Genomic DNA, 22,601 nt, shown 5'->3' with positions numbered 1-22,601 from the left:
AGGCATTCTTTGAAATTCACAACCTTCATAATAATTTAATAAACTGGGTTGTCATCTCAATGAATCTGGCTGGTTGCCTTGGTGATAGAGATTATCCTTTTAACTTCTTGCATCTGTCATGTTTAAATCTTTAATTGGTTATATTTTAAATTTATTTACAATGTGTCATTTTTTTTGAGAAGAATTATGTGCTGTAAACTGGCTGTAAGCCCTAAATAAAATTATAAAATATTTAATCAACATGGAATTTTATAATCAAACAATAAGCTTTGCTATGATTCTAAGTAAATAGACTATCATATGCAAAATGAAGGTAACATAACAAAATAACTCAGAGAGACTTCACTGCAAAATAAGTTCATTATTAGGAATCACTTAATACACTTCACTAATTTTGATTCCTTTAATAGCTGCTGCAAATGATCTCCCCATTTCTAGGATCGATGACTTTTATTCCCAAGTTACATGTAAAAGTCAAGCTCAGAATCTTAAGAAAATCTCTTGGTCCATGGTTACCATCATTACTGTGGCAAACAAGGGTCATAGATGAATACACATTTATAGTATTATGCAGCCTAAAGATTTTAATATTAGGTGAAAAAAATTTAAAATAACCAAGTCAATAAGCAAATCTTCACTACTAATTTGGAGTTTTAAAGAGTTTGTCTATTGAGTAATTGTATGTTCCTGTGAGACATGTAGCTTAAACTATGAGGAAAGCAAAATTCCTCCATTATACCAAAAGTTCCAATTTGGATCACAAAGATAAAGAAAACCTATATTTGTCTTCTCAGATATCCAGCATAAATACATGCAACAAATGCCAAAATTTCATAATTTCTACCACAAATATATAATCATGTATTAATAGATAAAAAGGAATGTGGATCATTACTGATATGTCATAACCATCAATAGGGAATGCGAGAGAATTGCAATATTAATAGTACCTAACATGTAGAAGAAAAGGATTAGAAATTTTAAGCTAGATTATATAATATTTTTAAATCTTGTCCTCAGTTTTCCTGTTATTGTTGTTGTTGAAATAGACATAATATTTTATTGTCAATATCTTATTAAAGGTGTGATATTTTCAATTGATAGGAACCTTGTTTTTCATATAAACTTCTATGAATATGTTTTGATTGAGGCATAGTGTTAAAAATGCTCAATGACCTTAATTTAATATTATTCAGTGTTCCACAACAATAAGAAACAGATGTAATTTTTGTATGTTTCAGCTTGCAAATACATTTCACATATTTTATTTCAATAAAAAGTAAAATTTGCACCATTCCCAAGCATATGTAATAGAAAATAAAAATGTTTATGAGAACATATAGCTTTAAAATTTTCAGCTATACTCATTTTAGTACTTACATAGAGTTGTATCATAAAGAATAGGTGAGATGTGATCCACCAGTCACCTTTTTTATGATCATGCATAAACATTTGTTTTCTCTCGTATTTATCAAGTACTAGTATATGTCAATCATTGTGTTGAGTGTGGAAATTTAATGTGGATCAAAATAGACAATACTTACATCAAATATAGTGAAAATAAAATAATATTCATATTAGCCAATGTTTATAATATGCTTGCTTGATATATGTTACTCTAAATCCTTTGTAGGTCCTTTTTAAGTTATTTTATGAAAAGTATTTGTAAATGTATTTAAATCAAAACTTTTAATGTTTTTCAGTGACATAATTTTTTTTTAGTTTTAGAGTGGGAGATGAGTAGCTATAAGAATCTATGAAAGAGTGAGTTTGACAAGATTGAAGACACCAGACTTATCTCCACCATACATTCACAACCAAATTACAATTAAACATGAACAAAACCCTTGAAAGATAAATGGCTGGTGATCACATACATTAACAGTAATATCACAGTAGAAAGTGTAGGAAAAACTTATTAAACTGTGTTTACAGTGACACAAGGGCAGTACAACCCATTAGAGGAACTGTTGAGTCCAGTGCAGAGCCCCTCTGCTGTTGTTATCTCAAGGGCATTTGTCCATTTTGGAGATCTTTCAAACTAGGCACAACATGGGAGTAAAGGGTGCAAAGAACTGGTGTGTAGGACAGAGGGGTAATACTGGAAAACTTTAAGAGTAAGAGAGCAGAGTGTTGTGAGCCTGTGGTGTTGCGTCGGTCAACACTACAATGATAAAGAAACGGAAGTCGTGGAGCAGGCTACATAATGCAGGATGCTGCTTGAGAGCAAGATCCCTTACCAGGGTGATCAAGCGTTCTGCTCTTGATTGACTGGAAAGGAACTTTGTAAGGTTTGGCTCCTATGGCTGATAGACCAGTTCTGAAGCTTTGACCTTGTACAGGAATGCAGAACTGCAGGTAACTATAATGGCAGCCGAACAGGCTGCTTAAGTTTAACAGAGCCACACTGTGGCTACGAAACTAGAACATTGAAATTGAAACTGGTGTGAAGATTCAGAGAAGATTACCCATGTCTCTGCATAGACTAGGTTTTTATTTGCCACTGTGGCTACGATATGCAAAAAACCAGCCTTATCCCCACCCAGGGCCAAAACTGAGGCTGCAACTTCGTGCTCTCACACTAGCCAGAGTTTGAAACACTTGGATCTTAGAAACAGGAGCAAGTGTCCCAGGATAAGGCTCCATACTTGAAAAACAAAGAGAACAATTCTGGGCTTTGGGCCCAAAATTAATTATAATCCCTACATGATTCTATTTCTACTGCTTAATCAATCCTAGAGTTTGAGGTTGACATGAGATTTTTCAAGGTAGTTTGACCAAGGAGTTGACCTAGTGGATGGCATCACCGTGGACCCTCACCACACAACTTGGAAACCTGTAGCACTGCCAAAAGCCTGAATGCTTGATGCTCACTGTAGGTGAAATTTTGCCTCATTGACTAGGTTCCTTCAACCTATGTAACTCAACCTATATAACGTCAGTGCCCTGGTCATGAACTGATAAAGACTGTCTTGTCCCACAAACCAGCACTCTGTTCAAACAGTATATTTCCCAAAATTGGTTTAGGGTAGGAGACTCTGATAGAATTGTTCAGGCAGGAAGGCCTTCAGTACATAATGTTGCAGAAGAATCTAGCTCACCTCTATCCTCCAGTGTGAGTTCCAGAATCTCTGAGTGTCCAGCAGATAGATATCTGAGGAGCACACACACACTAAGATATACACACCTTCTCAATGAAACAATGTATTCTAAATAACAATTTTAAGCCCATTATATCTCATTCTCAGTGTATTATTTTATGCAATTTTTTTAATTTAGAAAATTTTGTCTAAATTCTGCACTGAAATTAATTTCTGCTAGGAATAAGAATTTACTTCTTTAAAGTAACTCCCTTAGAGCCTATCCAAAGATCACTCTGAGTCTTAGGCTATTTACTTGCTTTGCTGACCTGAGTTACACAATCTTCTCCAAAAATTCTATTGGTTTGAACATAAATAAGAAAAAGTAGGGTGGTAGTGACAGAAGAATATTTCAAATTTGCTTTTTTTTTTCAATTCACTTGTAGTAGATTTAATCCTGTGAATGATCTAAGATTGTAAAAATTAATTTACCCACCACTAGAAATAGATCAGCATTGTTCAATAGTAATATAATGTGTCACATATATAACTTAATATCTGTGAGGACTCATATTTAAAAAAGGAGAAAATATGAAATTATTTTTAACATCATATTTTACTTAATTCAATGTTTCAAACAGGGCTTCACCAGAGAAGCAGGAGTAGGAGATTATGCAGATATATTTTTAATAGATTAAGAAATTTATTACATAGAATTGACCCTTTAATTGTGGGCACTGGCTAAGCAAGGCAGAACCTGGAGAAAATGCAGTCAGAAGGGAAGATCCCAGGCAGGTTTGAGCCAGTGGGCTTAACCTAAAGCTATTATCCACAGACAGAACTGCTTTGCTCTGCCTGGGAAACCTCAGATCTCTGCAGGGCCTTTCAATAGGCTCATACTAGTCCCCTTAGATCATCTTGAATTATTTTCTTATTTAGAGTGAATGGATTGGAATTTTAGTTACATCTACAAAATACCTTCACAGCAACTCCTTGGTTACTGTCCATTTGAATGAGTTGGGATAGTAGCCTAAACAACTTTACACATAATTGAGACTATCACCCTCAATAGCTAAAAAATAATATCATTGCAATAGGCAGCTAATGTAAAATGTATTCATGAGATATTTTGTTTTCCTTTTTGTACTTTCTTCAAAATCCAGTGTGAACTTACACTGATAGCATCTCTCTTTAGACTGACCATATATCGCATCCTTAATATGCTCTCTTGTCTAGTGGCTCATGCATTGAAGACTATCAATATACTTAGTGACAACGAGTGATTAGGCTAATTTTCTTGCCTCTTCAAAGTAGTCCTAAAGTACAAGTTCCCAAATTGGGGGTCATTTTGTCCTACAGGGAGGCACTTGGTAATATCTGAAGACAGTTTTTGTAGTCATGATTAAGGAAGAGTATGGAGGCTACAGTCATCTAACAGGCAGACATCAGGGAAGTTGCAAAATTCCCGAGAGTACACGTGGTCTAGCCTTGCTCCATCCCCAAATGATGATTTGCCCTACCCCCAAAATTATTGTTGCTAAGATGAGAGACTCTGCTTTGGAGTAAGATTTAGAGACATATAGGGAAGAGATTTAAAAACATGGTAAAAGACCTAAGAAGATGACTATTTCCTATGCCTTTGGAGCTCTTTCCTTGCACCTTGGAGATTTTTTTTTTCCCCAGAATGTTTTCAGCATCTCACCTCATCTCCATCTCCACTGCTATATTCAAAGTCAGGAATGGGATAAAGATGGAGGGGTGGCCCTGTAAATAGTATGACCTATAGGGGTTGTGCAGGGGGTGGGGGGTGGGGGGTAGGGGGAAGAACTGGTTACTTTCTTAGCACGGGAATGAAAGTGTGTAACTGTTTTTTTACTTTTTCCTTGAAGAGATCTAGGATTTTTTAATGTTTGGTCTTCATCTTAGACATCTGGAAAAATTACAAAAATGCAAATTAAAATTTACAAATGGAAAATTTAAATGCATATAGTAATTAACGTCATCTCAGACCATCTGTGGAATAAAGTTGCGATAAATAAATAAGTAAACCTCATTAGCATTTTTCTAAGAAAAGCCATGATACTTAAGATTAAGTCACATCTCAGAGGTAGTAATCATATTGGTAAGCTCTAATCTCAAATTTACTTCTTTTCAAATTAGCTGCAAATTCAAAATTAACTTCATTTTCTAAGCCATGGCAATATATGTATACTGAAACCAGCATCAAAAGAGATATATTTGTTAAAACCTGATATTTAGGGAAAAATGTAGCAAATACTTATTCTATGAAATGTGTTATATCTGCATAATCATTGGCTAAATGAAATGCCAAATTCTGATTATAGACATAAGTTAAAGATACTATCTCTGAGATTTATTTCCTATTAGATGTTAGAGTTCATTTCATGAATTCTGAATTTAACATGCAAAAAAATGAATCTTCCTAAATCTAAATAACAGTCTTACTAAGGAATCGTAATTTCTATTGCAAGTAATTGAAATAAAACATAATTATAGTATGTGATCAAATTTAAGCACTGAAAACGTTTACACATCTCCATTGATGTAAGTTTTTAAATGTTTTCAAATGACTTTGAGTAACTCCAGTTTTCTCCTACTTCAATAAATGACTAGTATTGCAAAATATTAGAAAGGCTTTTTTCTTAAATTCCTGTAACTTTATTAAATATGATAATTTAGATTTCACATTAAAATAATAAAGTTTATATCATAGGTATGTTTTAAACTTTTTACATTTGCAAAAGAGAATTTCTCAATTATACATTTTATTTTTCACTAGATATACATAAAGGAAAGACAGAAAAACAGGAGAAACCTGAACGGAAAATACAAACTAAAGGTAAATATTAAATTTTGAGTTTATTTGTATTTTTGTTTAGGACATATACTTTGGAGTATTTATATGGAAGAAAAGAATGTTCATGTTCATTTCACAAATCCTTAATTTAACATTCTTTTATTTTAACATTTTATAGTATTTAAATAAGTTTCTTTGCAGTTTAGTTAACTTCATGCATAAATACATGGATATTTAAAAACTGGAATCAATGTACCTTCATATGTTTGCATTGATCTTGTTTACAATTTTTTTCTATTTATTAAGATTTGACTTACTGTCAATATGCTTATGTTACTATAATAAGAACTAGTTTAATTTTTGTTAGCCTTGAATTTTTTTTATGTCTTGTAGTACCTTTGAAAGATTAGGCAGAGAAATGCAGAGTTCAGTCATTACATTGTCTCACTGCAAATTGTCCTGGCCCCACAGCCTCCAGGGGTAGATTGAGAGTGACAACATAAAGATTAATAGCCCTTTCAACTAAACTGAATCCAGTAACTGCAATTTTGCAGTAAAGGCATATTAATAATGGTCAGCATTGTCTTGTTCATCTTAAAATCATCAATTTTCATGGGGTGGGCCGTGTACTCATAGGACTTTAAAGAAACTTATGGAGCGCAAAGACATTCAAAGGACATTTCTAAATATCAGCCTCCATGATTTTGGGTAATCCAGGGTAAAAAAAAATCTTGTAATTAAGATATTTGTTTAATACAGACTGAAAATTAAAGAATTTTCCTGGGTTGAAAATTAGATGTTATATCAAAAACTGGCTAATACAGGGCCTTCCTGGTGGCTCAAGGGGTTAAGACACAACCTATGAAGCTGTCCCCAGCCGCTGCAGCACGAGTTCTATCCCCGGCCAGGGAGCTACCCACATGGTGCAGCAGAAGTCTCCTGACTTGCCTGCTGCTCCCCTCAGCAGTGTATTTCAGTCACTCTGCCTGTTCTGCTTCCTGCTGTGTCTCTGGTGAATCCTCTCTCCCCACCTCTGGCCTGTACCCCAGCTTTTGTATACATACATAAATAAATCTTTTATAAAAAAACTGGCTAATACAAAATTATCTGCAGTGAGTTTACTATTGCAATAAAATTACTTTCTCACAGTTGCAAATGGTAAAGTTTCAAATAATAGAAGTTTTAATCTTAAATAAATGAATCTATATTACAATATAAATATATGTAAATATATTTTCCCCCCATACTTTCTTTTTTATGTCATGTTAAAGTCATTTTGCAGATATTGTATTTAATCCTGATGTTTGAGTTTGTTCCAGAATGGTCAGTCTAACTAACACAGTGAGGAATATTGACACTCAACTGACGCATATTTATTTATATTTGTACTCAGAGTACTAATGTCTCCTAACTGCTCACTTTCCTTTTTTGGTTCTTAATTCCTTTGGTCAGAGAAATTGGATACAGCTCTTGGGTACAGATTGACTAAGTAAGCCATGATTGAACTGATTACTTGTTTCTATCTGCTAGAGGTTAAACAGAAACCCAACTGGTTTCACACGTTTGGGGTTTCTGCTGTTTTATCTTGCAGACTGTACTATTAATTTAATGGCAGTGCTGCTTGAGTGGATGTGGTGATGCAGATGGCACCATTTTTGCATTTTGGACCTGGCTCTATTAGAATCCTGCTGTAAAGACTCTGAGCAGTGGGCTGTAGAGTGAGTTTATTAAATTAGTAAGTCTTGCATAATTAAAACAGTGAAATTTGGCTGAAGTTTAAAATAAATTTCTCAAAGACTGGGTTAAAGACTGAATATATTTCCTAAACAGACCACATATATTTTGGGAGAGTGAATATTTCTGAGCTAAGGGAAAATGGAGCTTTAGCTGTTCAACTTTAATTTGAACTTCAAAGATAGTTTCCTTTTTCCCACAATTATTCTGTGTGAATAATAGAGATTTCATGTTACTTCTTAGTTTTCTCATCCACATAGAATGTCTGCTTTTTCCCAAAGAAAAATAATTTGTTAGGTCATTTAGTGAAAATGGATGAGGTTTTATACCTGTTGCTATATGCAGATAGATGTATTTTCTGTATGCTATGTTTCATATCAGTTATAGTTATACACAATGGATAGTTAGGAATTAACATTCTTATCAAAGCATTTTGAACTCTTCTAAGAAAAGATACAATATATCTAAGATGAGGGTAGTTTGTGATGGTTACCTGTTGCCAACAAATTTCTGAGTCTAAAAACAATCTGTGTTGATGCTGTTGTCTTTTGGGTAGAGATAAAAGTTTAAGTGATAACATCCTTTTATCCTCGTTTTTTTTCCTTCAAGGATTCATAACATATTCCTAAAGCTCAGGGTGTTAAGTATTAGGAATTTCCTGGAAGTCTGCATAATTTACTCATCCCAGGCAATATGGAAAAGCCAAAGAATATATAACTTCAGAAAACATACTTTGTCAAAATAATGCATATAAATATGCTAGTGAATTCATTTTTGATGTGTTAAAAATAATTTTCGTTCTGACTCCTTTTCAAAGAAAATCAAGTACTTTTTATATTCATCCATATTACCTATGGGATTTTTAACTCGTGATGCCAAGGCCACTGTTATTTCTATTTTGCCTCTCTGTTTATTTTGTTTGATATTTTTCATTAGGAAAAGTGGCAAGCAACAGTTTTGTGGAGCTGAAGAGCAAGCCCTTTAATTTTTAGTTTGGCAATGAATGCTTATTTTAGTCTTAAGGCATTATAGTTCCTGACATGTTAGTGAATATTTAATTTTGAATTAACCTTATTTCTTCCACATAAAATAAGCAGTAATTTATTTTTTAAATATGATCAGATTGTTGTATTACTTGTGACTTTGTGTTGAATTAATATATTAATACAGTGGAATATTTCATTTATTTAAAAGAAACTTACAAACATAATAGAACTTTTCCTGGATAACCAATATGTTTACCTAATTGCTGTTCACCTAAATGTCCCCTGGTAAGCAGGTGGAATGAGTTCTCCAGACTATAGGAGGTATGAGCAATAAGTAATTTGCTCTGGTGGTAGCAGCCTGAAGGATGTTGATTCCATTCTAGATGGTTTCTAATGAAAAATTGTAGGGCCTCCCCGGTGGCGCAGTGGTTGAGCACTGGGTTGTGAAGCTGCCCGCGGCCTCTGCGGCGCCGGTTCGATCCCCGGCTGCTCCCCAGCCACCGGAGGAGGGTCCCACATGGTGCGCAGACCTCTCCTGCCGCCCGCTGCTCCCCTCAGCAGTGTGCTTTGGTCCTTCTGCCTGCTCTGCTCCCCGCTCTGGCTCTGGTGAATTCTCTCACCCTCCCGCGCTTCTGACTGTACCCAGTGCATGTATAAACAAAACAAACGAATAAATAAATAAAATAAAAACATGCCTCTATAAAAAAAAAAAAAAAAAAAAAAAGAAAAATTGTATAGGCCAAAATGGTCATACAGAATATATTTGTTTTTAAAGTCAACAATTTTGGAATTTATTCCTGTGTAATCTATATGTAATTATTTCATACTTAAGGGGTCTTTGTAATGTCAAATTCATTTGGTCAACAGCAATTGGTGAATTTGTTAGTAAACTTCATATAAAGCAAAACTATGCAATGCCCACATTAAACACACCCACAATAAAAGGTATAATATAACAGTATAGATTAAAGTAATTCAGATTAATTTCAACAATTTGGAAAATGCACAAAAAGAATGAAAACAACTAGACTTTCAATAGTAATGGTACAAAAAGGAATGGGAGGTGGGTTAAGAGGGCCAATTACATGGTAGTGAATAGAAGCTTGATGTTTGGTGAAGATCATGATGTAGAGAGTTCCACAAACTACAATACTGTACACCTGAAGTATACATAGGTTTAACCAATCTTACTACAACAAAAATTTTATAAAGAATAAAAACAACAGCTATCCAACCATTCCGAGAAAAGTAGTAATTTGCTTTAACAGTTTCTCCAGGACTTTCTTCCACATTGTTGTGTTTTATTAAATATAGCTTTATTTTACAAATCAGATTTTATTGTAGCTTCAGATAACATTTATTGTATATTTCAACTTAACTATCAAACATCTCAATCTCTACTCATATTGAGTAGAACAAGCCAGAAAAGACTACAACACAGTGGTAAACATATAATTAGATGAAAACAAAACAAAACAAAATTTTAAGAAAACTCGTAGAAAAAAGAAAGATCTTTAACATTTCAGAAAAATAGGTGCCTGCTTCCTCCATCTGGGGTGTTTGGTGTTTGGGTAAAGAACTAGCCTCAGGAATGGGGAGAAAGTTCATATGGCAGAAGTGTGTGCTTGTATTTGGCATGTGGTCAACATCAGAGTGGAACAGCTGCTGGGAACAGAGGTATCCTGGCAGACAGAGAGCATAAATGGAAAAACTGGTCATAGTCATTAGCTACTATTACACATTAATCACAGCACATGTTTGTGCCAAACCATGCTGGGTACTGAAAATTTCGTGAAGAATGAGCCCCAGTCCAATAAGAGATCTCAAAACCCAAATATACTATACATTTATACCATCAGATAGTGAGTACTCCACTAAGAGGTGTCCTGGACTCCACTAACAGGTGCTGTTTGAGGAAATAACCAGCTGCCTCTGTTGTTGAGTAGGTCTCTCTGCAATTTTCTTCTAGGATTTTTTTTTTTTTTTTTAAATTTGGGCATGAACTCTGGGAATTAACTTGGAAGACATAAAAGCTAAGTTAGTGGTCAATCTTTAAAGAACCAGGTGAGAAATTGGCTAAGGGTGTAAAAGAAAAGCTCAATCACTAATATGAGTATCAGCTTCCTGCGGCTGGCATAACTACTTACCAAAAACACAATTAGAGGCTCAAAGTCAAAAATCAATTTCTCAGCAGTATGGATTCTCTCAGAGTGTTGTGAGGGAGACTATGTATCATGCTTTTCCCAGTTTCTGGTGGTTTGCTTATCTCTTTACCCCAATCTCTGCCTGCATCTTCCAATGATTCTCTCCCTGTGTCTGTGCCTCTGTCTCTTCCTGAAATGATTGTCTGTGTCTTTGTCCAAATTTCCCCTTTTCATAAGGCCACCAGTAATATTGGACTAGGGTCCACCATAGGGACCTCATCTTGACTTCTCTAAAAAGACTCGATTTGAGGTACTAGGATTTAGAACTTCAACAAGTCTTTTTAAGATGCCACATTTCAATCCACAACAGTATCACATACACAAAGTCAGAGGAACATTATTTTAAAAGGGTCATTTTGAACAATAATCCTGATTGATGGTTTAAGATTTTTTCTGGGGAAACAATTATCAAGACTAGAATCATAGGCTGGTAAGGGATTTTGCTGAAAATGAGCTTTAAAAGTTGAAGAGGATGAGGTACTAAATAAAATCTATCTAAATATTTTGGAACCCTTCATAAAAATGCTCTCAAAACCCACAAATTAATTTAGTCAGCAGCCTGTATTGTGTAGACTTTTTTGTTTGCCTTCTCTTCTTTGTACTTCATTGACTCTTGAAAGTACACAATATATTCTCTTTTCCTCTCTGACAGCTGTGAAAGCTAATCGTGGAAATGAGAGCAGAAGGCTCTACATGAAGCTGTGCATCACCTCCTCCGGAGTGACTGCTCACTTATGAGGAAGTGATTGCAATTGAGGTTCTGACTGGAACTCTGTAGCTCCAAGTGAACAGGAAATTACCCATTGATTAAATGAGATTTGAGAGTAAAATTATTTATTTTAGAATTAAAGAAAGATCTCTTTTGTGATTAAAGCATTATATATATATATATATATATGATGAACTTTGCAAATAGGTAACTTGTTTTATCTTCACTTTAATACAAAATATGTATAATTTATGAAAAAGAAGTATATACATTATTAGATAATAGCTAACAGTCATGGACAGGGCTGGATAGTTTTGGAATGAAGAGTAACTTTAGCAATCTAATAACTGTCTTCTTATTCTACACTGCCATGGACTTATGAAACTGAATTATCTTATCCATGGACAGAGAAATTCAGGTTATTGACTTGTTAAGTTTCTATTAGTCCTAAAATTGTGTGCTTATATTAAATTAAAAATGGTAAAAACTTTAGGAGAAATGAAAAATAAAATTTTTGAGAAGATTCTCTACTCAAGATGCTTTTCTATTCAGTTTAAAGTGTATAGCTCATTTCCTTGGTCTGGAATAGAAATTCTTCAAATTAGTGATGATCAGTGAAACACATACAAAGGTATAATACCAACCAAGATTACAACTGTCATATATTGTTGTGTGGTGGCTAAAGCAGAATTTTTTAAAATGATTTAAAATGAATGTGTATCTTGCTGTTTTATAACAAATGATGAATTAATATATGAATTTTATATAGCTCTTTCAGTGCTGACCTATTTAAAATTTTGTGTATAACTTTATTGCCAATACCTCCCATAACCAAAAAGTGCCATAAACATGAAAAGTTGATGAATTTATTAACGGAGAAACCAGCAAAATCTATTAGAAATAACTGTATTCCATAACATTTTTATAATACAAAGGTATAAGCTTGCTTATTTATCCATCTGATTTCTTTTGGTTTGCACATTCAAGCAGGTTTAGTCCCATCTGTTAGTTCTGACGCCATGTATGAGTTCTATAGTTTTGTTAATCACATTCATTTGCAAACCATCTATTGAAGAATACAGTAACCTATACAAATCAATACTTTAAAATGTTTGACAACATATCTTGATTTTTGAAGAAAGAGCAGAGAGATCAGCCAAAAGTTCGGTCAACTTGGCCTGAATGCCCATGGTTGGCCCTGAGGGAGGGTTTTGACCTGTAAGATAAGAACCACATGGGTCAGGCACACTGTGAGCTCTGACACTGCAGAAAAGGACACTGTAGAAAAGGCCCCTTACTGCTGGATTGCAGGCCAATGCACCGTAACAAGCACAGAGCACAGCTTGCAGAGTGCTGGAGAGCTACCATATGGGAGAGGGAGAGACGTGCTTAGAGTTAGTTGAGCCTAATGTCCTGGCCAGAGAAAGGTCAGAGTCTGGGCAAGTGCAGGAACAACAGGGTCATGCCAACTATATGCCAGACAACAGGGCCCCTCCAAATGGTGGATTCCATTTGCTTTTAATTATTGGCATACCAAGGGGACTTTTGTTTCTTGTGAATAAGAATGACAAACAAATTAAGCTTTAGCAGGTGCAACAAGCTTATTTTGTCCCAAGCTAAAACAGTCCTAGCTAAGATGAAACTTGCCAAAACAGAGCTGTTGACAGGGAGGAACTTTTTTCTTCTTCCATATTAAAACTTCTGGTTGTAGGTTCTAAGCACAGAGATGCACAAGTGTGATTATGGTAACACTTTATTTTAAATTTAGAGTGATTTCTAAGGCAGACACTGACACTTGCATTGTTTTGATAAAAGAAATCTTGAACCTTGGTATTTGAGCTCAGTGTTGCCAAAGTTTGAAGTTTCCATCCAAGAAACTTCAATGGCTCTCTGCCATTTGAACAGTTCTCTAGAGCACATGGATTCAGCTGCTTCACTAAGCAGTATTATGGTGCCATTTCTGAAGGGGATAATGAAATTGCAGCAGACAAGACTGTGCCTGTAAATCAAAACTTAGACTGGGAGGAACCAGATTTCTCACCAGGGTAAAAGGAAGGAGGCATTAATATGCTAATTTGAATCTGAATTCAGTGTCCTTGCTCTTTTGATTTTGTATTAATGCTCTCATTCATGCCCATGCACACATCAATTGGAAATCCTTTAGTGGAATGGACAACCAGCTGTCTGAGGTGGGCGAGGTCTGGTCCCTCACAGAGGCAGAGCCAGATTAGGCGTTCTCCTGGGGATCTAGCCAATCAGAGTTCCAAAAGCACAGCTTATCTCACACAAACTTGGTTCCCCCTAGAGAAACTTTTAAAGAGGTTTTATTTTTGCCAAGATATTCTTTTGGTCTTTAGCTTAATTAATAGTGATCCAAATGAAGCAACAGAAGCTATTTGTGGTCATGTGTGAATGCTGATGTCCTTCCCTTATTTTGTGAGGTATTTATATTGGGCTAGGAACTTAGTAACTCAGAAACACTTAAAAAAAAAAAACTGACTATGGGAAGGAAAAATAATGTCTGCACATTGTAAGGTTTTGTTGCCTCCTGCTTTCCACGGATTTTTAATTATTTAGGACATTTTAACAAATTGTGAAGTTTTTAAATGCTTAAAACCAAGGTGTGCTTATTATGCCTATTCCACATTATCAATAAGTAGCATTGCCCTAGAAGATGAAAATAGTTCTGTTAATATTTTAGAATTCCACTTATTCAAAAATATTCAGATTCCCATTATATGACAGACCATGTGAAGAACCACAATGAAAAAAATAAAATAAGAGGGCATAGTACTTAACAGAGATTTCGTCTACAGGGAAGACAGACATATGACCAACTGCAGCATTATTGTTTGATTGCTAAAATAGAATTATGCATATTCTGCATTTGGTGCATGAGATAAGTAGAAATCAAAGAACATTTTACAGAAGAAGAGCCATCTGAGTTAGAATTGTAAGTTGCATGGAAATGAGAAAATGTGGGTATGGGATTTCTAAGTTGAAGGACAAGCAGTAAGAGATGCAAGGGTAATTATAGGGTACCCAGTGTGCTTGTGGGCCTTTAAGAATTTTCCTATAGTGAGAATAAATTTCAAGGAGAAATTCCTGTAGCTAACATTGGGTTGATAAGCAAATATCGGATCACTAAAGCAGTAACATTTCATATAGCACACTATGTAATAGATACCATGTTAAGAGAGAGGTTATACAATTGACTTGTCACTGGTCAATGGTATAATCACATTTTCATGTTGGAAACTTTACTCTGAGAGACAAAAGTCTAAATCTGAATTTTGAAGAGCCTAGTAATATTATTGTATTCATAAGTATAATAATACATTTTCAAGACAGACATCCTATTTCAACTTGGAAATGGTTTCTTTTGTCTTTCTCCTTCCCATGCGTAATTTCTTTGCTTCTCTCACAATTTTAAACATCTCTTCTACCAAGGGGCCTTCTGCAAACACACAAACTAGATTAGGTCTTATTTTATACATTGACATACCACCCTGAATATTTTCTTCATAGCAATTATACTAATGTTGATAAACTGTCTTTGTAATTATTTGTTTAGCATCCATCATCCATTAGTTTGTTGACATCATACTGACAGGGATGGTGTCTATCTTGCTTAACAACATTTTAAGCACATGGCAGGTGCTCTTTCTATGTCATTGTGTAAATAAATGATAGTTAAGGGATGCTATACTGGAATAAAGGAGATGGGTAGGAGGAATATTAATAGGATAGGTTAGAAGAGCTAGCCTGAACAAAAGTGGGAAATAAAGATGAATCCTGGATGAGTCCCATGTTCCTAGCTTGGATAATTGGAGGTGCCATTAGCAAAAGTTATAACTAAATTGTGGGGTAGGATTATGTTTTAAATTTGAGCTCTGCTAAATTAATAATTGGATCACAGCTTATGGTCAATTAAATCTAGTCTTCCTTGAAAGGATTTGGTGTCATCCCAAGTGTATTTTTTAAAAACTTTTAGTGTGGAATGTATTTGTACAATATTAACACATATTGCTTAGACTGATTATTCTGTGCTTCAGTTTCAGAAGATTATCTCTGAATTTTTATTTTTCCTCTAGCATTCAATTGGGCTCCTTTGGCTTATAGCATGATATATATGTCATATATATATCATAAATATCATATATATATATATATATGTATTTTTTCCCAAACCATTAAATTGAAGTTAGAAATTTGGAAAAGCTGAGGGATATTCTTATCTTTGCAATGAGACTTGGTTTGGGTACAGGTTTTTCCTTAGAAAGAAAATTAAAACTCTGCCATTATCTTAACATTTAAAGTCTCTTACTATATAAAACCTCTTGCCAGCTCAAAAATTTCCAAAGGCAGCAGATAAGGAATTGAAATTAAATCTGCCATGTAATCATTTGATTTATTTTGTTTATTTAAATTAAAAGTATTGTGTGGTTTTTTGCAGTTACACACAGAGAAAAAGAAAAAGAAAAAGAAAAAGTAAAAGAAAAACCTGAAAAGAAAGGTATGCAGTTATTCTTAGTTTTTTTTTCAACTTGGTTCTTTTACCTTAGTAGACTTCTTCCTGTTTACATCAGAGCTTAGAGGATCATAAATTTGAAATAGATATATTTTATGAAACTTTCTTTCTAATTCAATATGAATAGTATAATTTCCAGATTGAAGAAAATAAAATATTTGAGACTCTTGAATTGTGTTACCTATTGATGTTCTAGAAATATTTTATATTTCCTTTGGCAGTCCAGACATTACTAATAATTTACTCAAGCTTAAAAAAATTCTATCATATTTTGCATTTAACTTTAACTCATAAAAATTCCATTCAATATATGATGTGAAGTAAATTTTAATTTAATTTTTTTCTCTTATTTTAAAATGGATAATGTCTAGGATATATCTGGGAAATATTTCAGTTGATTTGTGTTTTCACAATATTCACACCCCGATGAATTACTTTATTTGTGAAATATTTCACTTGGCTAGATTTTTTTGGTGATATTTAGGAATCAGATCAGTTGAAACATGCTTGAATCTTTTTTATTCTGTACTCACACTTGAAAATTTGAATTAAATAGTTATTATTTAATTAACATAGTGATAATATACATGAATTTCAATACAACTATCTTTGATACTGAAATAGGTGTCCATTCCTCATCTGTGATTGAGTTACATAGAATTATTGGCATCAGGTTCTGGGAACTCTGACTAAATGAAATATTTTGTTATTTTTATGTTTCATTCAAAACTTGCATTGTCTAAATATTTTTATTAAAATAAACTGAGAATTTTTTACCCCAAACTATAAATGTTGCAGGAAATTTGTCCAAATTGAAAAGCAGAAAAAAAATGCTGTATTAAAGGGTCCTTTTATTTCCTATGCACTAAAGAAGTTTGCTTCTTCTGTGATAAATTATTATATTCTAACCCATGAGCATGTGTGAATAGAATACTGCTTAGCTTTATGTAGTACTTTTCTAACAACCTATATCTGATAATCCCAAATCTAGTGGAGATGACTGTGGTGTAGGCTGAGAGGTGAAGAGGATGAAACCCTGGAAGGGGGTTTGCAGAGTTCACTAGGTAACTCTGTAGCTGCCAGGGTCATGGGGTTGTCAACTGGGCATTGTACCTCAAACTTTGTATGAATCTTGCATCAACTTCAGAATTCTGGTGAAACAATTCATAGACTGTATTTTAAAGAAAAAGTATTTTAAATGCATATTTTAATTACATTTTCCTTTTATACAATCAAGCTGATACACATTAATATTCTTATATAGTTGGAGAAATGGAAATAATTGGGCCTCCAATTTTTTCTTCTAATAATTTGGCTTTTTCTCTAACCCAACCCAATAATTCTCATTATTATTCTCTAGTAAGTGGTATGTATGTGGTAGAAATGTGTGGTCATTTGGGAAATTCCCAAGCCACAGTTTTGTATAATTGAAATATAAGAATAAGATATGCATGCTGTTCTTCTCAGAACTTCTTAAACTATTTAGTAACAAGAGATTTCTCTGCAAAAGATTTCTCTGGTCTATGTAAGTAAAAATAGAAGTTAGTAAAATAAATTAATATTGGTTTATAAGTTTTTTGCATGAACAATGAGAAGATATAATAAAATTTTAAGTATCATGTGTATGGAGTGTTTAGTTAAGAAGCTGTACTTAATCAATAATCCTTTAAGATAATTTTGTTCATGGCTCCCTATCAAAAATGTCTCCTGTATTTGAAAAGCTTTTGGCTGTCAAAAACTCTGTGGACTGGAAGGCATGTGGTAAGCAGAAGCTAGAGCAGCTAAGCATGTACTCAATGAATAGGGCAGTCTACCAGCTAGATTTATACTTAATTGTGCCCTTGTTAAGAAACACTGTTTCTCACTGTTTAATCAAAATTCTAGCTCTGATTTAAATTATTTTTATTAATCCTAAAGAGAGTGCTTCTTCCTGGTAAAATCATAACTCTTTTGACAAATTTTTATAAAATTGCTTTCATTCAGCTTACCTTTCCTGAAAATTTTATTTGTAGTTATTTTAAAAAGATGGCAAGACTAGTTTCAAAATTCTCTCTAGTCTTAATGCCAAGTTTCTAAACTTAGTTTCTATAGTTATTAATTGGATATCTCTGTATTCTTGATTTAGACTCATTAATTTCTTCAGGGTGTTTCATGATTTTGGTGGCTATAAAACTGCAGTCAAGAGAAAGCTTTGTCTTGAAGTACACTATTAAAAATGTATACTAATATAAAATTTTCTATTTAAGCAGCTCAAAAGGAAAAAACCGAGAAAAAAGAAAAATCAGACACAAAGACAATAGCAAAAGGTACTTTTATTATATCCTTAACAAAATTCTTTCTACTTTACAAGATTACATTTTGAGTAACAGATAGCTGGATGATTACAAGGATTCCATTTACAGAAAACTTAATTTGACTCTACTATTTGAAATTGTATATTTAAAACTCCTTTTTGCTATGTAATAAAACATTCACAGGGATTACATGAAGGGTTAAAGATCATAAAGGGCAAAATTCTGCTCCCACATATGGGGAAGCACTTCATTTTCTTTTTTTTAAATATTCTCTAAGTATTCCATTTTATTATTGCTTTAGAATTCAATAAATAAAGTCTCGTTACATTTTTTAGCTGAAAGTCTATTTTATCTGATACGAATATGGCTGCCCCTTTTCTTTGGGTGCCATTTGCTTATAGGATTGTTTTCCGACCTTTTGAGCCTGTGTTTATTTTTGGAGCTTAGGTGGATCTCCTGGAAACAGTAGAAAGTTGGATTTTGTTTGCTGATCCAAAGACAATCAAAGTTGTCTTTTGATTGGTGGGTGAGTCCTGTCCCTTTACGTTAGGGTGATTGTTAATGTATGAGGGCTTGCTACTGTCATTTTGTCAGATAATGAGATGTATCCATTCATCTCCTTTTTTCTCCCAGCTTGCTTTATGCTTCCATATAAACATCAATATTTTTGTTTAATTTTTTTGAAAAATATTGTTGGTATTTTGGTAAGACTTGCATTAAATTTATATATTGCTTTTATTAGATTAGTAACTTTGATTATACTGAGTCTGCCCATCCATTACCTGGAATATCTTTCGGTGTCCTTATGTTGCCATATAAATCCTTTAAAAACATCCCATATTTCTTGTTGTATAAGCCCTTCACCTCCTTGGTTAGGTCAATTCTGGGATATTTAAATTTATTTAAACAAATATGAATGGAATTATTTCCTTAATTTCTTTGCCTTCTCAATCATTTGGCAAATGACTTTTTCATTCTTTGATTTCTAATATGTAAAATGAGAATTATATAGTAGTCAATTCTGCTATACATTAAGCTTGGTAAGTTATAGGGAAACTTGAAGTGTACAGGGTATATACAGGGTGTATGGCTATATGAATATAATATTAGAAATTTCTATGTACTTAATTTTCAGGTTCCAAATTCTTTTCCTCAAATTGGTTTACTCAGCTGCACAACTTCCTTAAATGAAGAGACAGATACAGGGTGAATTTTTTTGTTGAATGCAAATAAATTGAAGTGTAGAGAGATTAAACAGCTGTCAATTCTTGAATGAATTAGAGATGAAATTTGTAATATCCTACTCTAAAAAGTTTAGTATATACTAATATAGTATCTTTAATTTACTGGGTAATGCTGCTTTTCCACTTTGGCATAAGGTTTTTGATTCTTACCCAGTCACTAATGTGCAATGGGTAATGCTGATGTCATTCTTTCTATTAGTCCATTTTTATTTCCATTTGACAAAGTTATGAATTAAATTCATATATAGAGCTGGGTGATTTGAAAGCGTGACAATACTTTTTGACTTTTTGTTTTGTTTATTCATTACTTGTAAACTTAAGTGTAAAGTCACATAAATTCTTTTTGAGAAAAACCAGGTTAGGTTTCTTGAATGACTCTTAAGATTTTTCAATTGTAACAAAATGATTACATTCTTTTAAAAGTTCTCCTTTGTTGACTGTTGGTGTGGGCATTGTCTCTCACTGAACTTGTTTCTATATAAATCCTGGGCATATTTCAAATGCTTCCTTTTGACATGCAAAATTCCTACTATATACAAAATAATAGTTTCATGTAAAAATTAAGAATCCAAATTATAAAAAAAAAAGAATCCAAATTATAAATGAGTTACATTATTTTTTAGTTGTGTAATATGGCACTCCCTACACTCAGATAATAGTCACAAGTATTTATGTCAACAATACTATATTTTATTGTTTTTCTTTTCTCTTTCTTTTTAGCAACCAATGACAGAATGATATATTGGAAAAAAAACAAAAATAACCTTAACTTTTCTATAATTCTGTACAGAAGAGAAGAAAGTGAAGACTAAGGAAAAGACTGAAGAGAAGACTAAAAAGGAAGTGAAAGGTGGAAAACAAGAGAAAGTGAAGCAAACAGCTGCAAAAGCAAAAGAAGTACAGAAATCACCTAAATCCAAAGAAAAGGAAGAGAAAGACACTGCAGGTGTATCTAAGCTTGACCAGAAAGGTAAACATTGAGAGGAGGAGGTTGGAATTTCTAAGACAAAACTGGGCAAGAGTAGATGGTAGATGCAGTGAAATTAAAAACTGGAAAGACTAAGATGAGACTTCAAATGGGAATAAAAGACTTGCATAAGAAAATATACCTGAAACAAAAAATAATGAATTGGCTATTAAAACTTATTTGTAGAAATATTGAAATGTTTCCACAAATCTAATGATGCATTTGGAAATATTTTTAAAGGGGGATATCAGTATCTGGAGTTATTTAAAGGTTGAGGATAAATGCTGAATTCTTGTGCTATGGGATCTATATAAAGAGGTGGAACAAAAATTGTAGGCATCTTGCTCTTTGGAGAACTGTATTCCAAAGAAATGATGAAATTCTCAATATTTTAAAGGGGTATATGTTCGATTCTTACAAAATAAAAATATCATAAAAACTGTACATACATTCCTGTTGGCCTCTGTGAGAGCACATCATTTAGTCTATAGATTAAATAATTAAACTCAATTAACTCAATAAGAACAAAGTGACAAGAGAAAGAATTCTCAAATTTCATTCTAGCTGTCACTGTCTGAATTTATGACTTTAGAAACTCTGTACCTGACATATTGTAGAGTTCTTCAACAAGACTATATCAAACTTACATCCTGACTTCACAGAAATAAACCATTTAAATGGAGGTGGAGGGGCCTCCCTGGTGGCACAAGGGGTTAAGACACAACCTATGATGCTATCAGCAGCCACTGCATCACGCGTTCGATCCCCAGCCAGGGAGGAGACCCTCAGAGCACAGCAGACCTCTCCTGACTTGCCCGCTGCTCCACTCAGCAGTGTATTTCATCAGTCTGCCTGTTCTGTTCCCTGCTCTGTCTCTGGTGAATCCTCTTGCCCTCCACACCTCTGACTTGTATTCCAGTTCTGTGTGCATACATAAATAAATCTTTTAAAAAAATAAAATAAATGGAAGTAGAGTATAAATCTGAAATTATTTATGGAAAGGTGCTATGTAAATATGAGTGGTAGAATTTTTAGAAAGTGGCTGAGGGTCTCATTGTCTCACCTTCTGCCCCGTGTTGAATCCTCCTTCCCTAAATCCATTCCTAGCTCCAGGAATAGCTGCTACACAAACCTGAGGCTCCCTGTACAGAGATTCGATCCCTTTACATGGCAAAATGTATTTTTTAAAAGGAATGTAAGGAAAGGAAGAAGAAAGTAAATACTTTGTTCGATATTTTAGTGATCCACAAAATTTTAATTTAATTGGTTATTATCTATTTCAAGGTAATTTTTAAAAAGATGAGTGGAATTTAATTTTTGGAACCCTAACATCTTTCTTCAATGTTGAATATGATTATATTGCCTTAAAAAATAAAAAATATTAATTATTGCATATCTTAAAACTATGTCACTCATGAACTTTCCCTACTTTGGGTAGGGAAAAGGATATAGTAAATAAAGGAAAGGGCTATTTTCATGTTAAAAAATAGGAAATTTGGTATTTTGATTCATTGATATATTTATTTAAAATGTTTTTGGAGGTTCTAAAGTACTTTGTTTTAGACTGCCCTTTAATAATAAAAATAATCACAAGAAACCAGCTGAAACCATATTAAGTATATTTTTATTTTTCATTCAAAATACAGCATACAAAAATTTATAAGGGAGTATTAAAATACCTACCAAGTTGAAACATGAGTTTAATATTTGATGTTCATTTTCAGAATTTTTTCTTTTGTTTTAGACAACATTTTATTGATAAAGTCACACCACCACCACTAGAACATTTTCAAATATTTTTTTTCTCTGTCAACTTCACAAAAATTGTAGTTTATTCTTATCAGCAATCAGAATTATTAAAGATAACATTAGATTGCCATTTTCATCTTGACTCTATTGTTTTCATTTCCACATAAAGAGCTATTTATCCATCAAAAGGAGATTCTAATCAGAATTAGAAACAAAAGTACAAATGTGATTTTTATCAGCTAAATGAATGCATTTGCTAAAACAAGCTTCCCTGTTAAGTACAGC

At 33.4% G+C, this 22,601-nt stretch overlaps 1 protein-coding gene across 4 annotated transcripts in view; it reads left to right on the top strand.

Annotated features, from left to right (window-relative positions):
• TRDN (triadin) overlaps window positions 1-22,601 on the top strand; it is a 306,860-nt gene that overhangs the window by 80,409 nt on the left and 203,850 nt on the right. For all 4 annotated transcript variants that reach the window (XM_054697795.1, XM_054697794.1, XM_037518773.2 and 1 more), the window contains exons 5-8: window positions 5,881-5,940; window positions 15,988-16,047; window positions 18,309-18,368; window positions 20,391-20,570. In XM_054697795.1, coding sequence (XP_054553770.1) covers window positions 5,881-5,940; window positions 15,988-16,047; window positions 18,309-18,368; window positions 20,391-20,570 — 360 coding nt within the window. The remainder of the gene's footprint in view (window positions 1-5,880; window positions 5,941-15,987; window positions 16,048-18,308; window positions 18,369-20,390; window positions 20,571-22,601) is intronic.

This window comes from Talpa occidentalis, unplaced genomic scaffold (genome assembly GCF_014898055.3).
Source record: "Talpa occidentalis isolate TD23 unplaced genomic scaffold, MPIMG_talOcc4v2.1 talOcc4.2, whole genome shotgun sequence".
Lineage (NCBI taxonomy): Eukaryota > Metazoa > Chordata > Mammalia > Eulipotyphla > Talpidae > Talpa > Talpa occidentalis.
This window is presented reverse-complemented; position numbering and strand designations above follow the sequence as displayed.